Raw genomic sequence first — 17,934 nt, 5'->3', positions numbered from 1 at the left:
GCTCCCGCTCCCGACCTCCCTCCCACCCTAAACTGAGCCCCATTCATTAAGCCCGCTCTCAGCCAGGGCAGGACAGGAAGGAAAACAGCACACAGGGCCTGTGAAAGAGACACTGAGAGAGGTTATTCCAAGGGGGAGGGGGGGGCAGATCCTTGTGGGCGCTTTCACCGCTCCCCACCTTGATGCCCACTTGCCCCCCCCTTCCTGAAGGAGGCTCCCACCCTCCGGCCTCTGCTAACCCTTTCCCCTGGGCAGCCTCGTCCCACTCGGCCACAGGCCCTGCCCCATTCAGCCAGGCTGCCACCACAGCCCCCACCAGCCTCATCCTCCAAGGCGGACACACCCAGGCCACCTCCCCTCCCCCCATGGAAAGATCAACTTGGGAAGGAGGAGGTTTGGGCTCGCTCCATTTGCAAAACCCTCGTCCTGGACCGGGGCCATTAAATCGTCTTTTTAGGGGGCACTCTCGCTCCAAAGGGTGTAGCCCCGGGCTTTCTCCGTGCCCATCACCTCCCCTCTCCTGACACCCCCAAACCACTGGGCACCAACCCAGAAAGCAAGTTTCTTCAATTTCCCCCCACAGCACATTATTAATAAACTGCTCCAACTCTGAACAGAAAGAAGAAAGAGCTCAAACTTTGAAGCCTTGGGAATTAGTAAATTAAGAGCTAAAATTCAAAACAAATGCTCTTTCATGTGGAGGCCCCCTGGTCTTTTTCCTTTTGCAGTTTTGTTAAACCATTCGATCCCTTCAGACACAACCACTCCTCCCTAAGCAGCTCCTTAGTAATCTAAATGGTTGCAATTACCTTAGAGGGTGGGGATGGGGGGGGAGCGGTTAATCATTGTTTTATACAGACACACCCCCCCTCCCCGTTTCTTTCTAGGACTGGGGGAGCTTCGGGAAAGCAAAGTCAAGCGCCCACCCATCTCCCATGGGGCTGCCTGGGGCATGCTGCCGTTTGGCTCTCAGGCCAAGGGAGGAGATGCTCGGCCTGGTGTTGTCACTTCCCCCAGCAGAGGAGACAGACAAGATGTTATCAGTAAGACAACCCTTCCGAAAAGCCCCCCCCCCTTTCAAAAGCTACCACTTCCCTTGCTTATTTCATGTGGTTCGAAGGGGCTGGGGCTCCTCCCTACACATTCAGGATTTAAAAAATAAACCCATCTAACAACATCCTGAGTGTGTTCTTTTGCCTAGACCCTCTCCTCTTCTTGGCCTTCTTTCTTTCAGGAACTTTCTCAGCCTTAGAAAGCAGAAAAGACGCAGTTCACAAGTTCTCCACCGCTGCGGTCCAGCCCCGTCCTCACACCCGAAGCCCCCGCCCCTCTCTGGGCCCCCTCCGCTTCCTGCTCACTCCTCATTAGGAGCTTTGTGTAAACAATACTCTCCCGTCGCAGACAACAGTAGGAGTATATATTGTACTGAAATAAAAACAAACAAGGGTCTTCCTAAAGGCGTCCTCGGCAAGCTCAGTTCCTGGAGGAGAGCCTGGGAGGGGCTGACCGGGATGAGCTGAGCATGACCGTGGCTTGGAGGCATCAGAGGTCACCTCACAGAAGAGGGTACACCTCGCAGTCCCCCCTGGAGACAAATTTTACTGCTTCCAGCCGAGCTGCCATGATCCTATGCCAACGTCCCCAAGCAAGAAACAACAAATGCACGGAACTCTGTGGAATTTCTCCCCCCCCACCCTCCCCCAGTCTACTTTGCCTCCTGCTTTAGCCAGCTCTCAGAAAATCTAGTGACGGCCATACCGGGGTGGGAAAATCAGGTGGAAACCCATGTCTTCTAAGAAAGAGGAAAATGTTTCCCACTTACATTGCTAATGAGTTTCTCCAAGTTTATGACTCTCTTCTCCTGCCCCTCAGGGACAGTGATGCTCGGGCTCCCCAATGCCCCTCCCTTAATCCCATACCCCTCCAGCACTGGTATTCCAGGCCCTCAAGCACACCCATCGGCCCTGAGGAAGAAAACCTTCCCTCCGGGGTAGCCCTACGAAGTGTCTAGGGTCTGCAGCGCCTCCATCCTGTGGCTCCCGTGCCCAGACAATGCACTAAGCTAGCCTGGGAAGGAAAACTTGCAAAGAAGCATCAAGAACGTCCATGCAGAACTCCCACCCTACACTTGGGATCTGCTTTCAAGTTCCCAAAAGGTGGATCCATCCCCTTCAAGGCACTCGATGCACTAAGGACAAGTGCAAAAAAGAGTTTAAACCCATCAACTAATGGACACCCAAGTCTGCAACTGCAAGCCCCTCAAGCCAGTAGCTACTTTCACAATAACCAGGAAACAGCACCCCGCCAGTCCGCAGCTGGCCCCCACTTCCTCATCCACGGAGCAGGCCCAGCGTCCTGATGCGTAGGGGACCGCAGAATGACCAGCTCAGGGGCCCGAGTCGCCACGGATGCATCCAGTTTAAGCACATAAAGTGAGAATTAATCCCAGACCAGCTGGGGCGGCAGAAGGCCACCCCCATTCCTCCAGTGTCCAGTCATTTCAAGAGGTCTTGAAACTGCCAGGAAAAGAAGAGAAAATGTCTCACCTGAAAGCCCCCCAGGGGCCAGATAATTCGTTCCCCCTGTTTCAGCGGAGGAAGGCACAGCATCTGGACAGTCTGCTGTGGATTTGAAAAGGAGAGAGAAATAAATAAATACACAAATAAATAAATAAAAACACCAAGATTAATTTTTAAGCACATTCTAAACAGCATTAAAGAGAAACCACACATTCCAAACAGCTGACTCCCGCCGCGATGCTGATTATTAATGGTCTGCTCAGGCTTTGCTGCCCATCATAAGACAGACCACAGCACCTTGTCACCCGTCTGGGCTCTGGGCAGCCAGTTAATCATTAGTCAAGTCAGGCTTGATCACAGACTGGCTGGAATTTCTTTTATTGCAAATCCCCCATTGAGGAAACCAGGTAGTTCCCAAGGTCAAAGGACGCCTGGGTTCTTTTCTCAACCCCATTGCTGTCTGCCTACCAACCATCCCAGAGAAGATCAAGGGTGAAGCCTCCTTCCTCAGATCCCGTGGCCTCTCTGCCACTCCCCTAGACCAGTCTCTCCCTCATCTTGTGAAAGACAGACTTCCCAGTTCCTTTAGGCCTTTCTCAAGACTTCCCTTGGGCTGAATGAGGGGCCTTCTTTTTCCTTTTTTTTTAGATCTTATTTGAGAGAGAGTGGGAACACGAGTGTGGGGAGGGGCAGATGGAGAAAGCAGGCTCCCCCCACCACCGCTGAGCAGGGAGCCCAACGTGGGGCTCCATCCCAGGACCCCGGGATCATGACCTGAGCCCAAGGCAGACACTTAACCGATTGAGCCACCCAGGCACCCCTGCTTTTTCCTTTTTAATTGACGTACAAGAAGTATGGCAAAGCGTACAAATCTCAAGAACAACCCGGTGAATCCTACTCGTGTACACACCTGCGTAAAGCCACCACCAGATCAGGACAGAGAACATTCTCATGAAGGCTCCCAGCCGGAGGGGAAATGTTCTCCCTCCTTCCAGGCCTGGTCCAAACTCCTCATCTCTGGAAACCTTCCCGGGCAGCCCCAGACCTGCAAGGCTCCCTGCGCTCGGTTCCCATAAAATCTTTCTGGCACCCAGCACTTGGAGTTCCCTTCTGCTGTCTTCGCTGATGTACCTTCAGATCCCGTCTGCCCTAGCTAGACTAGAAGCTTCTCTTCAACATCTCTGTCACCCTCAGGTGCTCAGAATGGTGACCTAAATGTTAACGAGGATAATGACAATTCGGGCTGAAAAATAGACTCGACAACCTCCCTCCAAGCAACCAAACCAAAAAATAATGCCTCCGAACCACAACTAATTAGTCCCATGAAACAAAAACACACAAGACCCTTAAGCTCCGTCATGCACTATTGCCAATGCCAAACTTCCAGAGCCAGACAGAAAGGCCGGGCTTGGGAAAGGGGCTTCCCGGCTCCGCCCCAGCACACTAGGTCAGATGGTGCAATTCCAGCCCCCCAAGCACCCCAGGTCACCAGCAGGATGTCCCCGGGGTCCTACCAGTTTCCCACTGGACCCACTTGGCCACACTGGCATATAGGAACTCAAATGCACGGGCAGCCCAGAGGCAAGTACCCCATCAGCAGTCTCCATCTCCCGCCCCCCGCCAAAAAAGAGGTGGGGGGCTGAGCATGGCCTAAACGGGACCCCAAAACCGCCTCTGGGTTTCTGCCACCGGTTCCTCCAGCTACTAATCCCAGGGACCGCCCCCCTTCCCCACATTCCCTGGCATTCTCTCTCAGCCTGGAAGAACAACTTTTCAAGAATTCTCACCGGGGGAGGGGGGAGCGCAGGGGCAGCAGCGGTGGCCGGGGAGAGAGAAAAGACTGTGTGTAATCTCATTTTATCAGGGTAAAGTGTAATTCCTAACAGGAATATACAGTTTTACAGGATACACTTAATCAAATACAAAACAATAGGGGGAGCAGGAAATGGAGCCGCTTGTTAACTGGTGTAGACCCTGCACTTTCTAAACTACTTTGATGGCCTTCACCATGTTCTAGAGATAGGCTTTACCTACCCACAAGCGGAAGACACCCCCACGTTAAACATGATGACTGATCCACGGCCACGGCGCCCCGCCTTCCTCCAGCTTCGGCTGGCTGAATCCCAGGGGCGAAGTGTGTGTGTGTTTCAAAGGAAGGGCCCAGCATCTCGGGGCAGAGCTGGGACCACATTCAGGGTGTCAGCCCGGCTCAGATCAAAGGTAAGCCAGCTCCTCAGCGGCAACCACAAGCGTTTTTATGAAATGGTGCTCTGCCCTTCTGCAGAGCCTTTGATCTCAGGAGGGATTTACAAACATTAATTAGGCCTCCCTACCACCCCTGTGAAGTAGCAAAATATACCTGTTCAACCCGCACCCGGGTAAACTGAGGCGTCACTGACAGCCCAAGGGGCCACCCAGTGAGCTGGGCCACGCCCAAGAGTTCGGTGCTCATCGCGCCCATCCCACAGCTCTCCCTCCACAGGCATCCCCAGTCCATAGTCAGGCTGAGACAGTCCCAGCATCCAGACTGGCCTCGAGCTACCACCAGGCTCGTAAAGGTCAAAGAGGCCACACCTCCATCCCTCACGCACTAAAAAGCTCCAGCGAGCTAGACCTCCGAAGTTAGCGTCTCAGCCTCCGCCTTGTGTCCTTGGCTCTCCAGAGCCCAGGCTGCACACGCACAGAAGTTCTAGGCCATTCCTGGCTCTCATCCATCGTTAAACATTACCAAGCGCCCAGTAAGTGCTGGGTTCTCTGGAAGGAAAACAGTCCTTCAAAGACACAAACCTGGGGACCAGCCAAGGAATGAGCTGTTCAGAGGGGGTACAAGGTGAGGGAGCTGGGGATCCCACTTCTCTTACCAAGAAAGAAATGGTTCCAGGAGAGCCTGGATGTTCTGACAACTTAGTTCTGAGCTTCTTAAGTGGCACCAGGGCCAGAGGAACCCCATCCCCGCTCCCCCAACTACAGCCTTACCCTCAATGTCCCAGCTCTGGCCCCAACCACAACTCAGACGAACCCTGGGTACAGCACAATCCACCGCATTGGAATCATTCACATTTTTAGGCAGGCACATCATCAGGCCCCGTAGAATGAATGAACGAACCAATTAATGAGCAAATGAATGAATCATCTAACTCTTTTAACTCTTTGATCATCTGGACTTAAAGAGGTTCAGAAAAGTTAAGAGGCGTGAGTTAAGAGGTAAAAACAGGGCTAGATCCCAGACTTCTCAACTACGCTTCGGAGGCTTGATCCACCAAATGGGTACTGATCACCTGGGTCCCCAGCCTACTCAAGTCGTGTCTCCAGCAACACCCCTCCCACCGCCAGCCATTCAAGCCGTCTACGCCATCAGATACAGAGGACACAGGGAGCAGAGCCCCCAGAGCAGTCCCCTCAGCATCCATACACCGACTTCTACTTTGAAACAGCATGTCCTTATCCCTTGTGGGAGGGGAGGGAGTCTTCTTGACTTCGAATAGCCCCAAGTCCCAGCTGCCACCCTGCCCCTAGGTTCACTTATGTCTCACTCTTTCCTGGAAGTTCCTGCTGGTTTGGGACCACCCAGCACCCAGGTCTACAAAGCTCAGGCCCTACCAGAGGCTACCGCGGGATGGCCTGAACCACAGCAAAATGAGAGCTCCCAGCTTTAAGCCCCGGAGTTCCTCCAAAGGCTGCAGAGGTACCAGGCCCCAGGTCCCTTCCCACCACCTCTTCCAGAGCTGGAGACTTCCCAGAAGGGATTCCCTGAGGTGTGCGACTGGTTAAGATTTTAACAGTTGTCCATTGTAAAACCTTGCGACTGGTTCTCACCTAGTTACCCAAGACCAAAAATCCAGCCTAGGGCTCAGACGCTTAAGAACACAAGCAGCTGATCTCAATTCCCCAGCCCAGTACTCTCCTCCTTCCATATGGAAGGTGAAGACGAAAACCTGGGGCAGCATCCCACCTGTGTGTGTAACCTCAAAGCCCCAGCCCCTGCCCTGTCCCCAACCCCACCATTCCCAGACCTGGCCAGCCGCCAGGGTGTGAGGACAGTTCTTCCATGGGGGGACTTCGCCTGTTACCACCTCCTGTCCCTACACAACGGGGCCTTTTTACATTCCTTTTCTTTCTTTTGTTTTGTTTTAAACAAAACGTTTTGGGTGAGTAACCAGCTGTTTGAGTTTCCGATTGGCAGGTTAATCACTTCCTATTGGCTGATCTGGAAAACTTTTCTCCCCCGTGGAAATGGCACATTCCTGTCTTTGTGGCTTCTCTGTTTACACACATTTTGCTACCTAATGTCAACACTTGCTAATGAATAAATCTATCACTCCACTCACTGAAAATGAGGTCCTGGCCCAGCAGAAGGACTGCCTGCATCCTGTGAACGGATTTATCCTGGTGTCTCGGCAGGAGACCCAAGACAGCGTGGCCCTCCCTTTTTTTAAGAGGTTTCTGGGAGCATTTATTGACCGCCCCCCCAGCAATCTTGACTCCTGGGGCCAAGGTAGTTGACTGATCTTTCTCTCGGTTAAGGAACCCCTCCAGATGGGAAGGATACAGAAGTTAAAACCAGAACAGGGCAGAGATGGCCCCTTGTAGGACGAACCTCATGAAAGAACCCTGGGTCTTGATGTCAAAGCCCAGTCAAGCTACATTCTTTGAGAAAACAGCGTTGTGACTTCAGTTAACGTTTGTTACAAATACAGAGAGCCGGTTATCTCCTCATTAATGACCATTTATCTGGTGTTTTGTAAATCGAAAGCAAAATATCACATGCTTTGCAGGCACTTATTAGACAGGCACCAGGCAGAGAGCAACGCCTCCCGACTTCAGGGAGCGGTGGAGTCCCGGGAGGGCTGGCTGCCAGCGCGGGCTTCGGTTACACCGTTCATTAAAGTATTTAATTTATGACAACGCCCAGCAAAACTTTTAATTAGTGGGGGGAAAGGCCCAACAGCCAAAACTCATGAGGTGGAAGGACTTGTGGAATTCCGAGAGAGAAATGGGGCCCAACCCTTCACGTCTCCTGCGCCCAGAACCCTGGCAAAACAAAAATGTCACAAGGGTTTGCATTCTTCAGGTACCAGTAGGTGGGCCTGAAGGCCGGAAGTTACAATCGGTACTTTTCGGCTGGTGAATCCTCCCCCCCGCCCCCACTGTGGAAGAAGGGGCTCTAGGGCACCGGGGCCCATCGGGGTTGGCACTCCCAAGCCCCAGTTTCGCTGCCCCGCTGCCCCCTGGCCCTGCGTGCTCCATAGGGTGAGCCCCTGCCCCGCCAGCCAGCAGCTGAAAGCAGAGGACCGCAACGGGGCTAGTACCAGTCTCAAATGGGCTTTTACTCTGGCTCCACGCCACCCAGTGACAAAGCAACAGGCAGGCAGAGCTGTGCTAAAAACTTGTGTAGTCCCTACCAAGAATTCTGAGAAAACCCAGGGCCGAAGTGACTTGCAGGTGTGCTCTGCTTCCATCGCCTTGACTTCTTAAATTTTCTAATCTCTTGCTTCCAACCAAAGCCTTCTCTGCACCTTTGAAACTGTCTTCCCTCTCATCGAATTATCCATTCGTCTCACTGACTCGCTGGCACAAAGTCTCTGCATTTTCCCATCAACCTGTCCTATTTGGCGCTCGAGACACTCTGCGTGGATCAAATTCCACGTGTTAAAGCTGAGCCAACTCTGGTGAGAGTGAAAATACATTAATAAAAAAAAAAGGAACAAAACGTAAAGATCATCTAGGAACACCTCTGCAAAAAAGAAAATCTAGAGAGAGCGAGCCACACGCACGCACGCACGCACACACACACCTCCCTCTCCAGCCACAACAAAAACAGAAAAATCCACCAAACTTCCAACAGAGGAAGCCCAGAATCACCTCGGGGCAAGCCCAGCGCCTCCCCAAAGCCGCTGCCCCGACCTAAAAATCCGCGTTCTAGAGGCTCCGTTTCTAACTTAAGATAGGAAGGATATTTTTAAAATCATCCACTCACCAGTTGGTTTGAGAAAATCCATCGGGTATCTGGAGTAAGGAGGAGGGGGAGACTCTGGAATTAAAAAAGTAAGAGAAAATAAAGGCCGAGCCATGAGAAAGAGAGATAGAAACTTATGATAACAGAGGCATTCTTTTAGCCCAACTGTTTGTCTTAGCTGTGGGGGTTGGAGGCAGGGCCGCGAGGCGGTGATTGCCTTGATATTTAGCTGTCAGATAAACAAAAGAGGCCGCCTGGCGCCAGCCTCGCCGCTCCGCTCCTCCACGTCTGCAGCCGCCGCCGCCGCCGCCGCGCTCCGCCGGCCCCGCTGGAAAGCACCGGCTCGGCCCGGGCCGCGCACTTCCCAGTTCACGGGGCGGGGAGCGACAAAGCCCCCTCCCTGTCCCCCGACCCTTCAGGGCCCGCCCCCCCCCCCCCCCCCCGCCGGGCGCCCCCCCCCCCCCCCCCCCCCCCCCCCCCCCCCGCCGCCGCACACCCGCGCAGAAACTCGGGGATCCCCTTTACCAGCCCACCCGGGAGACGCGCCCCAAGTGCGCTGGTGAACTTGGATCTGCGGGAGCCCGAGACACATCCCCCGCCGCGCACAGAGACGTGGAGGAACGGGAAGCGGGGGAGGAGGCTGAGACAAGATCGAGCGAGAGAGGCTGGGGTCTCAGAAGCGAAGCCAAGGCCCCGGCGCAGTAAGGGGCGACCAAGGCTCGGAGGAGCTGGGGACAGACCATCCTGGAGTCAAGTCTGTGCTTTACTGTACTGGAAGAAAGGAAGAAGTTGGGGACACCCGACTTCTGACCACTGGCTCTTTTCCATCCTGGCTGGCGGACTTGAGAGGAGATACCCAGTTGGGCCTCCCATCCTACCCCTCTTTGCCCCAAGACCCCAGGGCTGCGCGGCCAGGGAGTATCCCGACGTGACTCTCCTTATTTACTGAAGGCACAGACACTTCCAGCCTCTACGACTCGCTTCTCCCAACCTTCCTTGGCGGGCTTGGACCGAATCCAACTCGGCCACACACCTCAACGCTTTTCCGGGTGCACGGGAGGCGTGACCCCACTTCTCTCCGCACCCCCTAGCTGCTGTGGAAATGAAGGCAACTCATTTTTAACTGCGTGTCTGTGGAGCGTGTGCCTGAGTGTGTGCCTGTGGAGTGTGTGCCCACCTAGGGGCAGCAAAGGAGAAAGACCTGGAAGGGAACCCCCAGGGAATGCCCTTGCAGTTTCCCCGTGTCCTTTCTCTACTTTTGTCCCCAAAGTCTCTTCCCAGGAGGGGATGTACACCCCTCCCCGAGGGGGCTGCGCGCGCCCGCGCGCGCACACACACACACACACAGCCCCGAGGGGAAAGGGGGTTCTTCCACCACCAGAGCGCCAGGGGAAGGGAAAGGAACGGGGTGAGCGCGGAACAACTTCTTACCTAGTTCGCAGAGTCGGCTAAGGTGATGGGGGTTGCAGCACACCAGCTCGGGGTTGATCTTCCCGTAAGATTCACAGCAACACAGCCTCTTGACTTCCGAGGAATGCCTGAGATCCGGCCACCTGAACACTTTGCACAGCAGGAGGGGGAGCGAGTAGGACGAGGGCGGCTGCGCGGGCTGCGAGCCGGCGGGCGCCCCCAGGCCCAGCCTGCAGTCCAGGCGGCCGGGCAGCAGGAGGCACGCGGTGCGCGTACCGCCGCGGGACTCCACGGCCTGGAGCAGCAGCTCCAACTGCCGTTCCTTCAGTTTCTTAAGCACTGAGTGCGTGAGCGCCTTCAGATCCGCCTCGGCGCCCCCGGCCGCGCCGGCGCCCGTGGCTGGGGGGTGGGGATGGTGGTGACCTTTGGCACCTCGGACCGCCTTGCCCAGGCAGCAGCCAGCCCTGCCCGAGCCGCCGCCACCGGCCCCATGCGCCCGGCCGTCCGTCGCCCCTTCTCCCCGCAGCTCGCCTCCTCCTCCGCCTCCCCCCGCGCCCTCCTCCTCGTCCTCGCCGCCGGGCGCACGGCTCCTCCAGAGACGCCGGACGAGCGCAGATCGTTTGGTCCTGAACATGCGGGGCGAGGAGGCGAGGAGAAAAGTCGTTTGCCGGCTAAGGAGCGAACATGACCTCCGCACACCATGAAGAAGTCGGGCGCCGAGTTGGGGCAGCAGGCGCAGGCGACAGCAGCAGCAGCAGGGGCCCGGGCAGGAGCGGCGGCGGCCCGAGGGGCGCTCCGTGGCATGCGCCAGTCTCCCGGAGGCCGGGGCGCGCGCGGGGGCCCGGGGGCGCCCGCCGGGGCTCGGGGGCCTGCGCTCTGGCTGCCCCACCCCGCGCGGCCCGCGCCGTGCGCGGCTCTCGGGCCCCGGCGCACCCCGGAGGAACGCGGCCGCCGCTTCCCTGGGGGCGGCGAAGCCTGCCCCGGTCGGCGCCTCCCAAAAAAGAGGCCCCCCCCGCAGCGGCTCCCGAGTGTCGGGCTCGCCAGCCTCGGCTTCCTACATGGAAGATCCGCGGGGGCAAAAAACGAAAGGCGTTCGGCTGGGCTGCTGGAGGGAGGAAAAAGCCTCTTTCCCCCTTGCTAAGCAACTTAATTTGGGGGTGGGGAGAACAGGCAATTAAAAAAAAAAAAAGCAGGCACGCGATTTATTTTTTTCCTCTATATCCTTAGTAACCGGATCTCCTCGAATTCCGTGCACACGAAGACTCGGGGGAGGGGGCCGAGTGGACTTCACCCCGCATGAGATGTTAAGACAGCTCTCAAAAATCTAAGAACCAAACATGCAAAGCCCAAAATTAAAAACACCACCTCCTCGCACCCCCGGAGGTCTGGGGGTGTCCGGCTGGAGCTGGGGTTTAAAAAAAGAAAATGTTTACAAAGTAGAACAAGACGTTCGAGAGGTGGAAAAAAACGTATCCACGAGTTACATCCCCCTTTTTTCCTTGCAGAGCCCCGCTGGTCTTCCTCTCCTTTTCTTCTGCCAAGGAAAAAAAAAAAATCGTATATTTTTTTAATCCACAGAAAGCTCTGGCTAGGCTGCTTCAATCCTCGGCATCTGGGTGTTTTAGGGGAGTCTGGTCTTTCCTCCTGCGCTCCCGGGGGCCCCGGTCCTCGGCGGGGACTTCCTCGGGGCTGGCGGGGGCGCAGGGGCAGAAGATGCTGCGGCGGCGGCTGCGCCCGGCGGGGCTGACAGCGCGGGGGAGGGCGGCGCGGCGGCGGCGGCGGGCCCCTGGCGGGTCGCGCGCTCTCGCCCTCCTGGGCGCAAGCTGCTCACTAATGCGGGGGCCGCCGGCGCCCCCTCCCCCGGCCGCGGCTGGCCGCCGGGACTCCCCGCAGGAGCTGCTCGCCGCGACCCGGCTGCGGCGGCAAAGGAGGCCCGGGTGTCCTCACGCCGCCTCCTCCACCGAGACTCTCCTCGTCGCGCCCGGGAGCCTCCTTGTCCCCCGTCCGCCCTCTCCTGGCGCTCGGGTCCTTCTGCCGCCGCCGGGGGCTCGCCGCGCCGCACTCAGGGTCTCCCGGGCCGGACGCTCGGCAGTTCGGCGCCGGCGGGCTGGCTCTGTCTCGGGCAGCTCTCTCCCGCGCGGCGAGCGGACCGAGCACGGCGCCCGGCTGGCTCGGCTGGCGCGGCTCGGGAACAGGGTGCTCCTTGCGCCGAGCGAGTGAGCGAGTGTGCCCGCGGCTCGCCGCCTCCCGCAAGGCCTCCCGCCCCCGCCCCCTTCCCTCCCCCTTCCACCCCCTTCGCTCCCCCGCCCCCAGCCGCCGCCGCCGCCGCCGCCTCCTCCTCCCCGCCCCCCGCTCCCCCACCTCGGGCCCTCTGCTCTGCTGGTTCCACTGCGCAGTGGCGCGCCCGGCTCCGGCCTCGTCACGTGGCCGTCTAGACACCCTGTCGCTTTAAAAAAAAAAAAAGGCGATTGTGTTTCGCAAACAACAGATCGGGTTTCTAAAAGCTATTTCTCCCCCCGCCCCCCCGCCACCGCCACCCCCTCCCCGATCTGCAGAGGGGGGACCACTCTGGGGGGGAGGCGGGTAAAGGTGGGGAGCTGAGCAGCTCCCAGAATCGACTGAGACCTGGCAGATCGGAGGAGAAATGGGAAGACCCAAAAGCGCCGAGCGGGCTTTGCCGGCGGGTTTTGGAGCGGAACGAACCGGTCGGTGGCCCGATTTAGACCCAGCCCCGGGAGCTTCGCAGTGGCTGTCCCGCGGGCGCTCGCCGCAGCGCTTCATTCATTCGTTTTGTTTTAAAGGCCCTGGCGGCGGATCCCCTGGCCGCGCGGGAGGAAAGGGGGAGGAGAGCGCTGTCTCCGTTTAAAAGACATTTACACCGGACTGGACCGAGGCCCTGGGAAGTGTGCGCTGGAGGGAACAGCCGGGCCGCCGAGGGCGGGGAGGCGGCGCGAATGTGACCTCAGCGGCGGTCGCGCGCTCCCTCCCGCCCTCTCCCGCTCCGGGCTCGGGTTTCTAGGACTGCCTGGAGAAGTGTGTCTTATGCACAGCTCTGGAATGCATTTGGCCGCCTGACGAGCTGCGAGGGGCAGCATCCTGGCGGGAGAAGGGGCGGGGGCGGGGGGGTGGCGCTCGGGCCCGCCGCCGGCAGGTTTCCTCCGGAGCCCGGAAGACCTCCGGCACCCCGCCTCCCGGCGCGCGAAGGTTACCTTTCCGAGCAGACCTGCCTAGGGCATGCATATGCATGCACGGCCTGTTTCTGCGCCCTTCTCGGCCCCGTAGCCTTCAAGGTGCTTAGGGTCATAGAGTTTATCCCCCTGACCCCGGGTTCGGGAGAAGGCCAGACCCAGCTGGCAGGTTACTTCAAGGAAGTCGGTAAGGCCCTCGGTAGGGCACAGGACCAAAATGCGTTTATTTCGTGAAAGCTGATGGTCCTGAGAGACGAAATGATTTAAATATATACACATCACTATTGACGAGGCCACTCGTTGGCATGGTGATCCAACCTCACAAATTATTCAGTGAAATAAAAAAATTTTAAAGTCATTTACAATTGTGATATCAGGACAATAATGAAACTCATGGAGATGAGATGAACGATGAATCTTTATAAAAGGTGAAATGTACTATTTTCATTATCCCGGCTAAGTTATACGTTCTTAGAAGGAAAAGGGGCGGATGAATCTTAGCTTTACAGCCCCCTCCCCTCCAGCAACTTCAGAGGCCTATGACTTAACAGTACATGCTTAATAAACACTTAGGAATCAACGGAGGACGTCGCAAAGGGGCATTTGGATCACTCCCCCCAAATCTAACAAAAGCACCTTGGAGGTAAAAATGTGAGAGAAAATCAGCAACATTGATTACACGATCATCTCCAGGCGAGGGAGCCCTGAAGCTTATCGACAATAAGACACGGGGTGCCCAACAGAGCAGAAATGTGTGTAGGGCCGGGCAGAAGCGGGCATTCTAAACATTGACTTTGTAAGACCACATAGCTGCAATTGTATAAGGTCATAATTTTATTGTAAGTAAAAATGTTGCCTATTGAAAATGGCATTGAGACTGTGTGTGTGTGTTGGGAGGGGGGAGGCTTTGTAAAGAGGCACCTTGCAAAGACAGCAGCCAAGAAAGCCCAGGAGGAAATGGTCGAAGGGGAGGTTTGGCTCTGGGTGATCCCATCATCACAGGTGGGAAAGACAAAAGAGACAGAAATAAGATTTCTGGGAAATGTATAATATACTCACCTTAGAAAGGCTTATTAAGAATCCCAGACTGGAAGTCAGAAAACCTGATTCCAGGCTGGGGCTCTGCCCTCACTGGTGAAATAACTTGCACCAGTGGGGATCCTCACTTGGCAGGGATTAAAAAGCTTTCTGGGCCAGTTTCCTGCCCTCTCAGGGTCCCATTCCCTCTCACTGCTCTGGGCCTCGCTAGATCTTTGCTTTTCAAGAGAGGCTAGGCGAGGCTGCAAAGTGACAAGAAGACATAAATAAACAGAGAAATCAAATGTCATCATTCTAATTAAGCATCTTGGCTAAATGGAGAATGTGAGGACTCTTTTAGAAATCTGGCCAATGGTGCTAATACTCTGTGATGAGAGGCCAGAGCACACACACAAGGCAGGTAGGCTTAGTGGGTGTTTCAGGAGCTGAATCTGACGTCACGGCTTGTCTGAGTAGAACATGCATATACTTGCAGAGCTATGTTCCCATATAGTGTAATTGTGGGTGTTTTAATTCAGGCGTCACCTCTATCTTACCTCTGTACATGGCTTTCCTCCATTTTACTACCCTAGGTAGATGATGGGTGGGATGCTGGGCAAGTCGCTACAATGATTGGTGCTACTTTATGTCTCCCTGGCATCCCCTGAATCAGTTAACATCCCGAGCCTTCCTGAGAGCCAGCCCCACCCCGCTGCATTCTTGTTCCTTTCCTTTCCAAGAAAGAAGCCGGGCCATGGAGGAACTCCTGGCTGGCTGGTGTGCCTAGAAAGGGAGTTCCTTTCCTTTCCACGGGCGCAAATGAGACTGACAAGCACCCCGTTTCAAACTATTCTGATCCTTTAAAAAAAAAAAAAAAAGTTTAGGAGTTCACCAAACTATTGTGAATGAGTTTGATTCTAATCACTTGCTGGCAGGGAATATGGAATAAAATCTCTCATTTGCAGTTGTTTATTTCCTGTTGTGGCTTCTATTTTCATCTTTTAGTCACTTTGGTGATAGTAATCAAACCCTAATCATGGTGCAGCCACAAGTCACAGAGACCAAAATAACTTGCAGCAGAGTTCTGACAAACAAGGATGGAGTCAGCTAAAGACCTGGCTACTTAATCACTGGCCACTGGCCCCCGGAGGACTGCGGGGGGCTGCCACTTGACTGAGCGCCGGCTAGGCATCTAGAGGCGGGAGGAAGCCGGAGGGAAGCGGCTCCAAGGCCCCTGGGCTCTGAGCAGTCAGGGCCCCAGAGTGCATGAGGAGAAGCAGGTGGACCCTCCACAGCTGTCAGGGAGGGAAAGAGGGAGCGAGAGATCATCTGCAAACTCCACGCCTACAACCAACCCTCAGCTAAAGCCAAAAGACTGCTGCCTGAGGAAGCCAGGCTTCTTCCTTTCGGTCCTTTTCTCCTTTCCAGCCGTTCCGGGAAGAGAGGGGCAGAGGCCCCAAAGCACATGTGGGTGGGTGTGTGCTGGTAGGGCTGAGGACAGGGGTGAGGCAGGGCCTCGAAGAAGCCAAAAGAAGAAACCATCGAAGAGGCCAAAAAAGTGTTGGAAAATATCGACATTTCTTGCACAACCGTCCCCTGCAAAATGTGTGAGTGAGCTCTAAACCATCCTGAGCTGGCAGCAAGACAGATGGAAGCAATGGTTCATGCACGGAAGACCGCATGAGTGAGGCCGATGCGACAATCAGCACTTCTTGGCTCATCTTAGAAGAACAAGAACGTAAGTGAATGAAAATGCATCTAATTCACAATCAAATAGAGATGCTATACGCCCCGACTTCATCCAATATTCTTGTAGCACAGACACGCTGTCAGCTGATCCATAACATTTGCCAGGATGAGAAGAACATTGTTATGGAGGAACGAGAGAAACATCCACAAAAAGTAAAGATCGAGGACCATGGAGCCATCCAGATACACAGTCACATATAGATACGGTTTCCTCCAGGGAGGGGCACTGGTCAGCTGACGAACAGCGCCCGGTGGGAAACCACCGCATAGAACTTTGTGTACCTTTATGAGGTTTGCACCATGTGAATGTGTTACTTATTCAAAAAAATACAAATTTCACGATTTTTTTTCTTTTTTTTTTTTAGAAATCCCTGCCTGCTTTTCTCATTTCCTGAAATTTGCTGTTCTGATGTCCTTGAAGAAAGAGGACTCGTTGGCAAGGTCCCACGTGGAAGTGAGGCTGTAGACAGCTTCTCTCTCTGTGGGGCAGTTACTACAGGAAGGCTGATGACAACAGAGGCCAATGTGTCATCCCAGACGGCATGGGTGGAGGCTGCCTCGTCATGACCCTGGCAAGAGTCAGTGAGGAAACACGCCAGTCCTAATCAAAAGTCATTCTAGATATCAGTCAGGTGCAAGTCCTAACCCGGGACGGATGGCCTCATAAATACTGATGTCGCGACGACCAGAAGCACAGGAAGGAGCCTGCCCCATCTGAAAACGTGAGAGCTTTGCTTTTTGGAACAGAAACGTGTTCACATGCCTCTCCATCCATTCAGCCAGCATTGATTCAAGACCTGGTGCCAGGCACCAGGGGAGACCGCTGAGGGATCTGAGGGTGGTACCAAAGAGCCTCTGCCCTCGAGAAGTGCATGATCTAGAACGGGGCTAGAAATAGGGAAATAATCAACCCTCACCAAATGTGACCAAAGCTCCCCCCTCCCCCCACAGTAAGAACGCATGCACTTGCTCCGAGAACGGAAAACCAAGCCATTTATTCTGTCTGGGAGGGAGGGGTGTCGAAAGGTTTCTCAAAGAAAGAAATATTTTAGACTAGATGGGCTGAGCTGACTAACCAGGTAGAGATGCTCAAGGTACGAACGGTCACATTCAGAAGGAAAACACGAAAGAAAGAAACGAATTGTAGTTTTCTGTCAACTTTGAGCTAACTCCTCAAAACCTCAAAAACATGCTTGTCACTGCAAGTGTACAACTTTGTCTAGGAATAGCCCTGAGCCTCAGGAAGTCCGTGATGGAGGTGAGGCCCCTGCCATGGGTGTTCTGGGGATCATCTCCCTCAGAATAAAGTTTTCTTCGTAGAAAGGAATGGCAGGACCCACATTAGAACGTCTGCAGTTACAGAAAAGCTTCTCCTCAAATAACTGGAAAAATTTCCATGATCTGCCCTTCTCAGATCAACGCTTGGGCCTCCCTCCTGTGAGGACTGGTTCGTGTCAGGAAACGATACCAGTTTCAACACAAGAGGAAGGGAGCCTCGCAGCGAAGCAGGCCTTTGACAGCTCAGTAATGGGAGTTCTTAGATAATGCTCTCAAGTGCCAGCAACAACAAATTACTATTCCCCACTGCGGTATAGACAGACATAACAATTTGGATGAATTGCACAGGCACTAAAAAAATAGGATTTTATTTATTTATTTATTTATTTATTAAAGATTTTATTTATTTATTTGACAGAGAGAGACAGAGCAAGAGAAGGAACACAAGCAGGGGGAGCGAGAGAGGGGGAAGCAGGCCTCCCGCTGAGCGGGGAGCCCTACCTGGAATTCATCCCAGGCCCCTGGGACCATGACCCGAGCCGAAGGTAGACGCCTAACGACTGAGCCACCCAGGCGCCCCCAAAAAATATGATTTTAAAGACAGCAAAGCTTGGGGCGCCTGGGTGGCTCAGTCGTTAGGCGTCTGCCTTCGGCTCAGGTCATGACCCCAGGGTCCTGGGATTAGTCCCAGGTAGGGCTCCCTGCTCAGCGGGAAGCCTGCTTCTGCCCCTCCTTCTGCCTCTGCCCCCCACTCATGCTCGCTCGCCCTCTCTCTCTCTCTCAAATAAATAAATAAATTTAAAAAAATATTTAAAAT

General features: G+C 54.9%; 2 protein-coding genes across 3 annotated transcripts in view; both read right to left on the bottom strand.

Moving 5' to 3' along the window:
- The window catches only part of SMAD7 (SMAD family member 7), a 29,683-nt gene extending 18,976 nt beyond the window's left edge, over window positions 1-10,707 (bottom strand). Inside the window, exons 1-3 of one of the 2 annotated variants that reach the window (XM_032422790.1) lie at window positions 9,907-10,707; window positions 8,497-8,550; window positions 2,547-2,621 (exon numbers count right to left, since the gene is read on the bottom strand). In XM_032422790.1, the coding sequence (XP_032278681.1) occupies window positions 2,547-2,621; window positions 8,497-8,550; window positions 9,907-10,519 (742 nt within the window). In that variant the 5' untranslated portion in view covers window positions 10,520-10,707. The remainder of the gene's footprint in view (window positions 1-2,546; window positions 2,622-8,496; window positions 8,551-9,906) is intronic. The other variant, XM_032422791.1, reaches the window with a different exon arrangement.
- Window positions 10,708-10,844: 137 nt separating this feature from the next.
- DYM (dymeclin) overlaps window positions 10,845-17,934 on the bottom strand; it is a 419,774-nt gene continuing 412,684 nt past the window's right edge. The window contains exon 17 of the mRNA XM_032422734.1: window positions 10,845-11,419. Within this exon, the coding sequence (XP_032278625.1) occupies window positions 11,366-11,419 (54 nt within the window). The 3' untranslated portion in view covers window positions 10,845-11,365. The remainder of the gene's footprint in view (window positions 11,420-17,934) is intronic.

Source organism: Phoca vitulina, unplaced genomic scaffold (assembly GCF_004348235.1).
Source record: "Phoca vitulina isolate PV1807 unplaced genomic scaffold, GSC_HSeal_1.0 scaffold27, whole genome shotgun sequence".
In the NCBI taxonomy this organism is placed as follows: Eukaryota; Metazoa; Chordata; class Mammalia; order Carnivora; family Phocidae; genus Phoca; species Phoca vitulina.
Note: the sequence above shows the minus strand (reverse complement) of the source record. Positions and strands in the feature narration are given on the sequence as shown.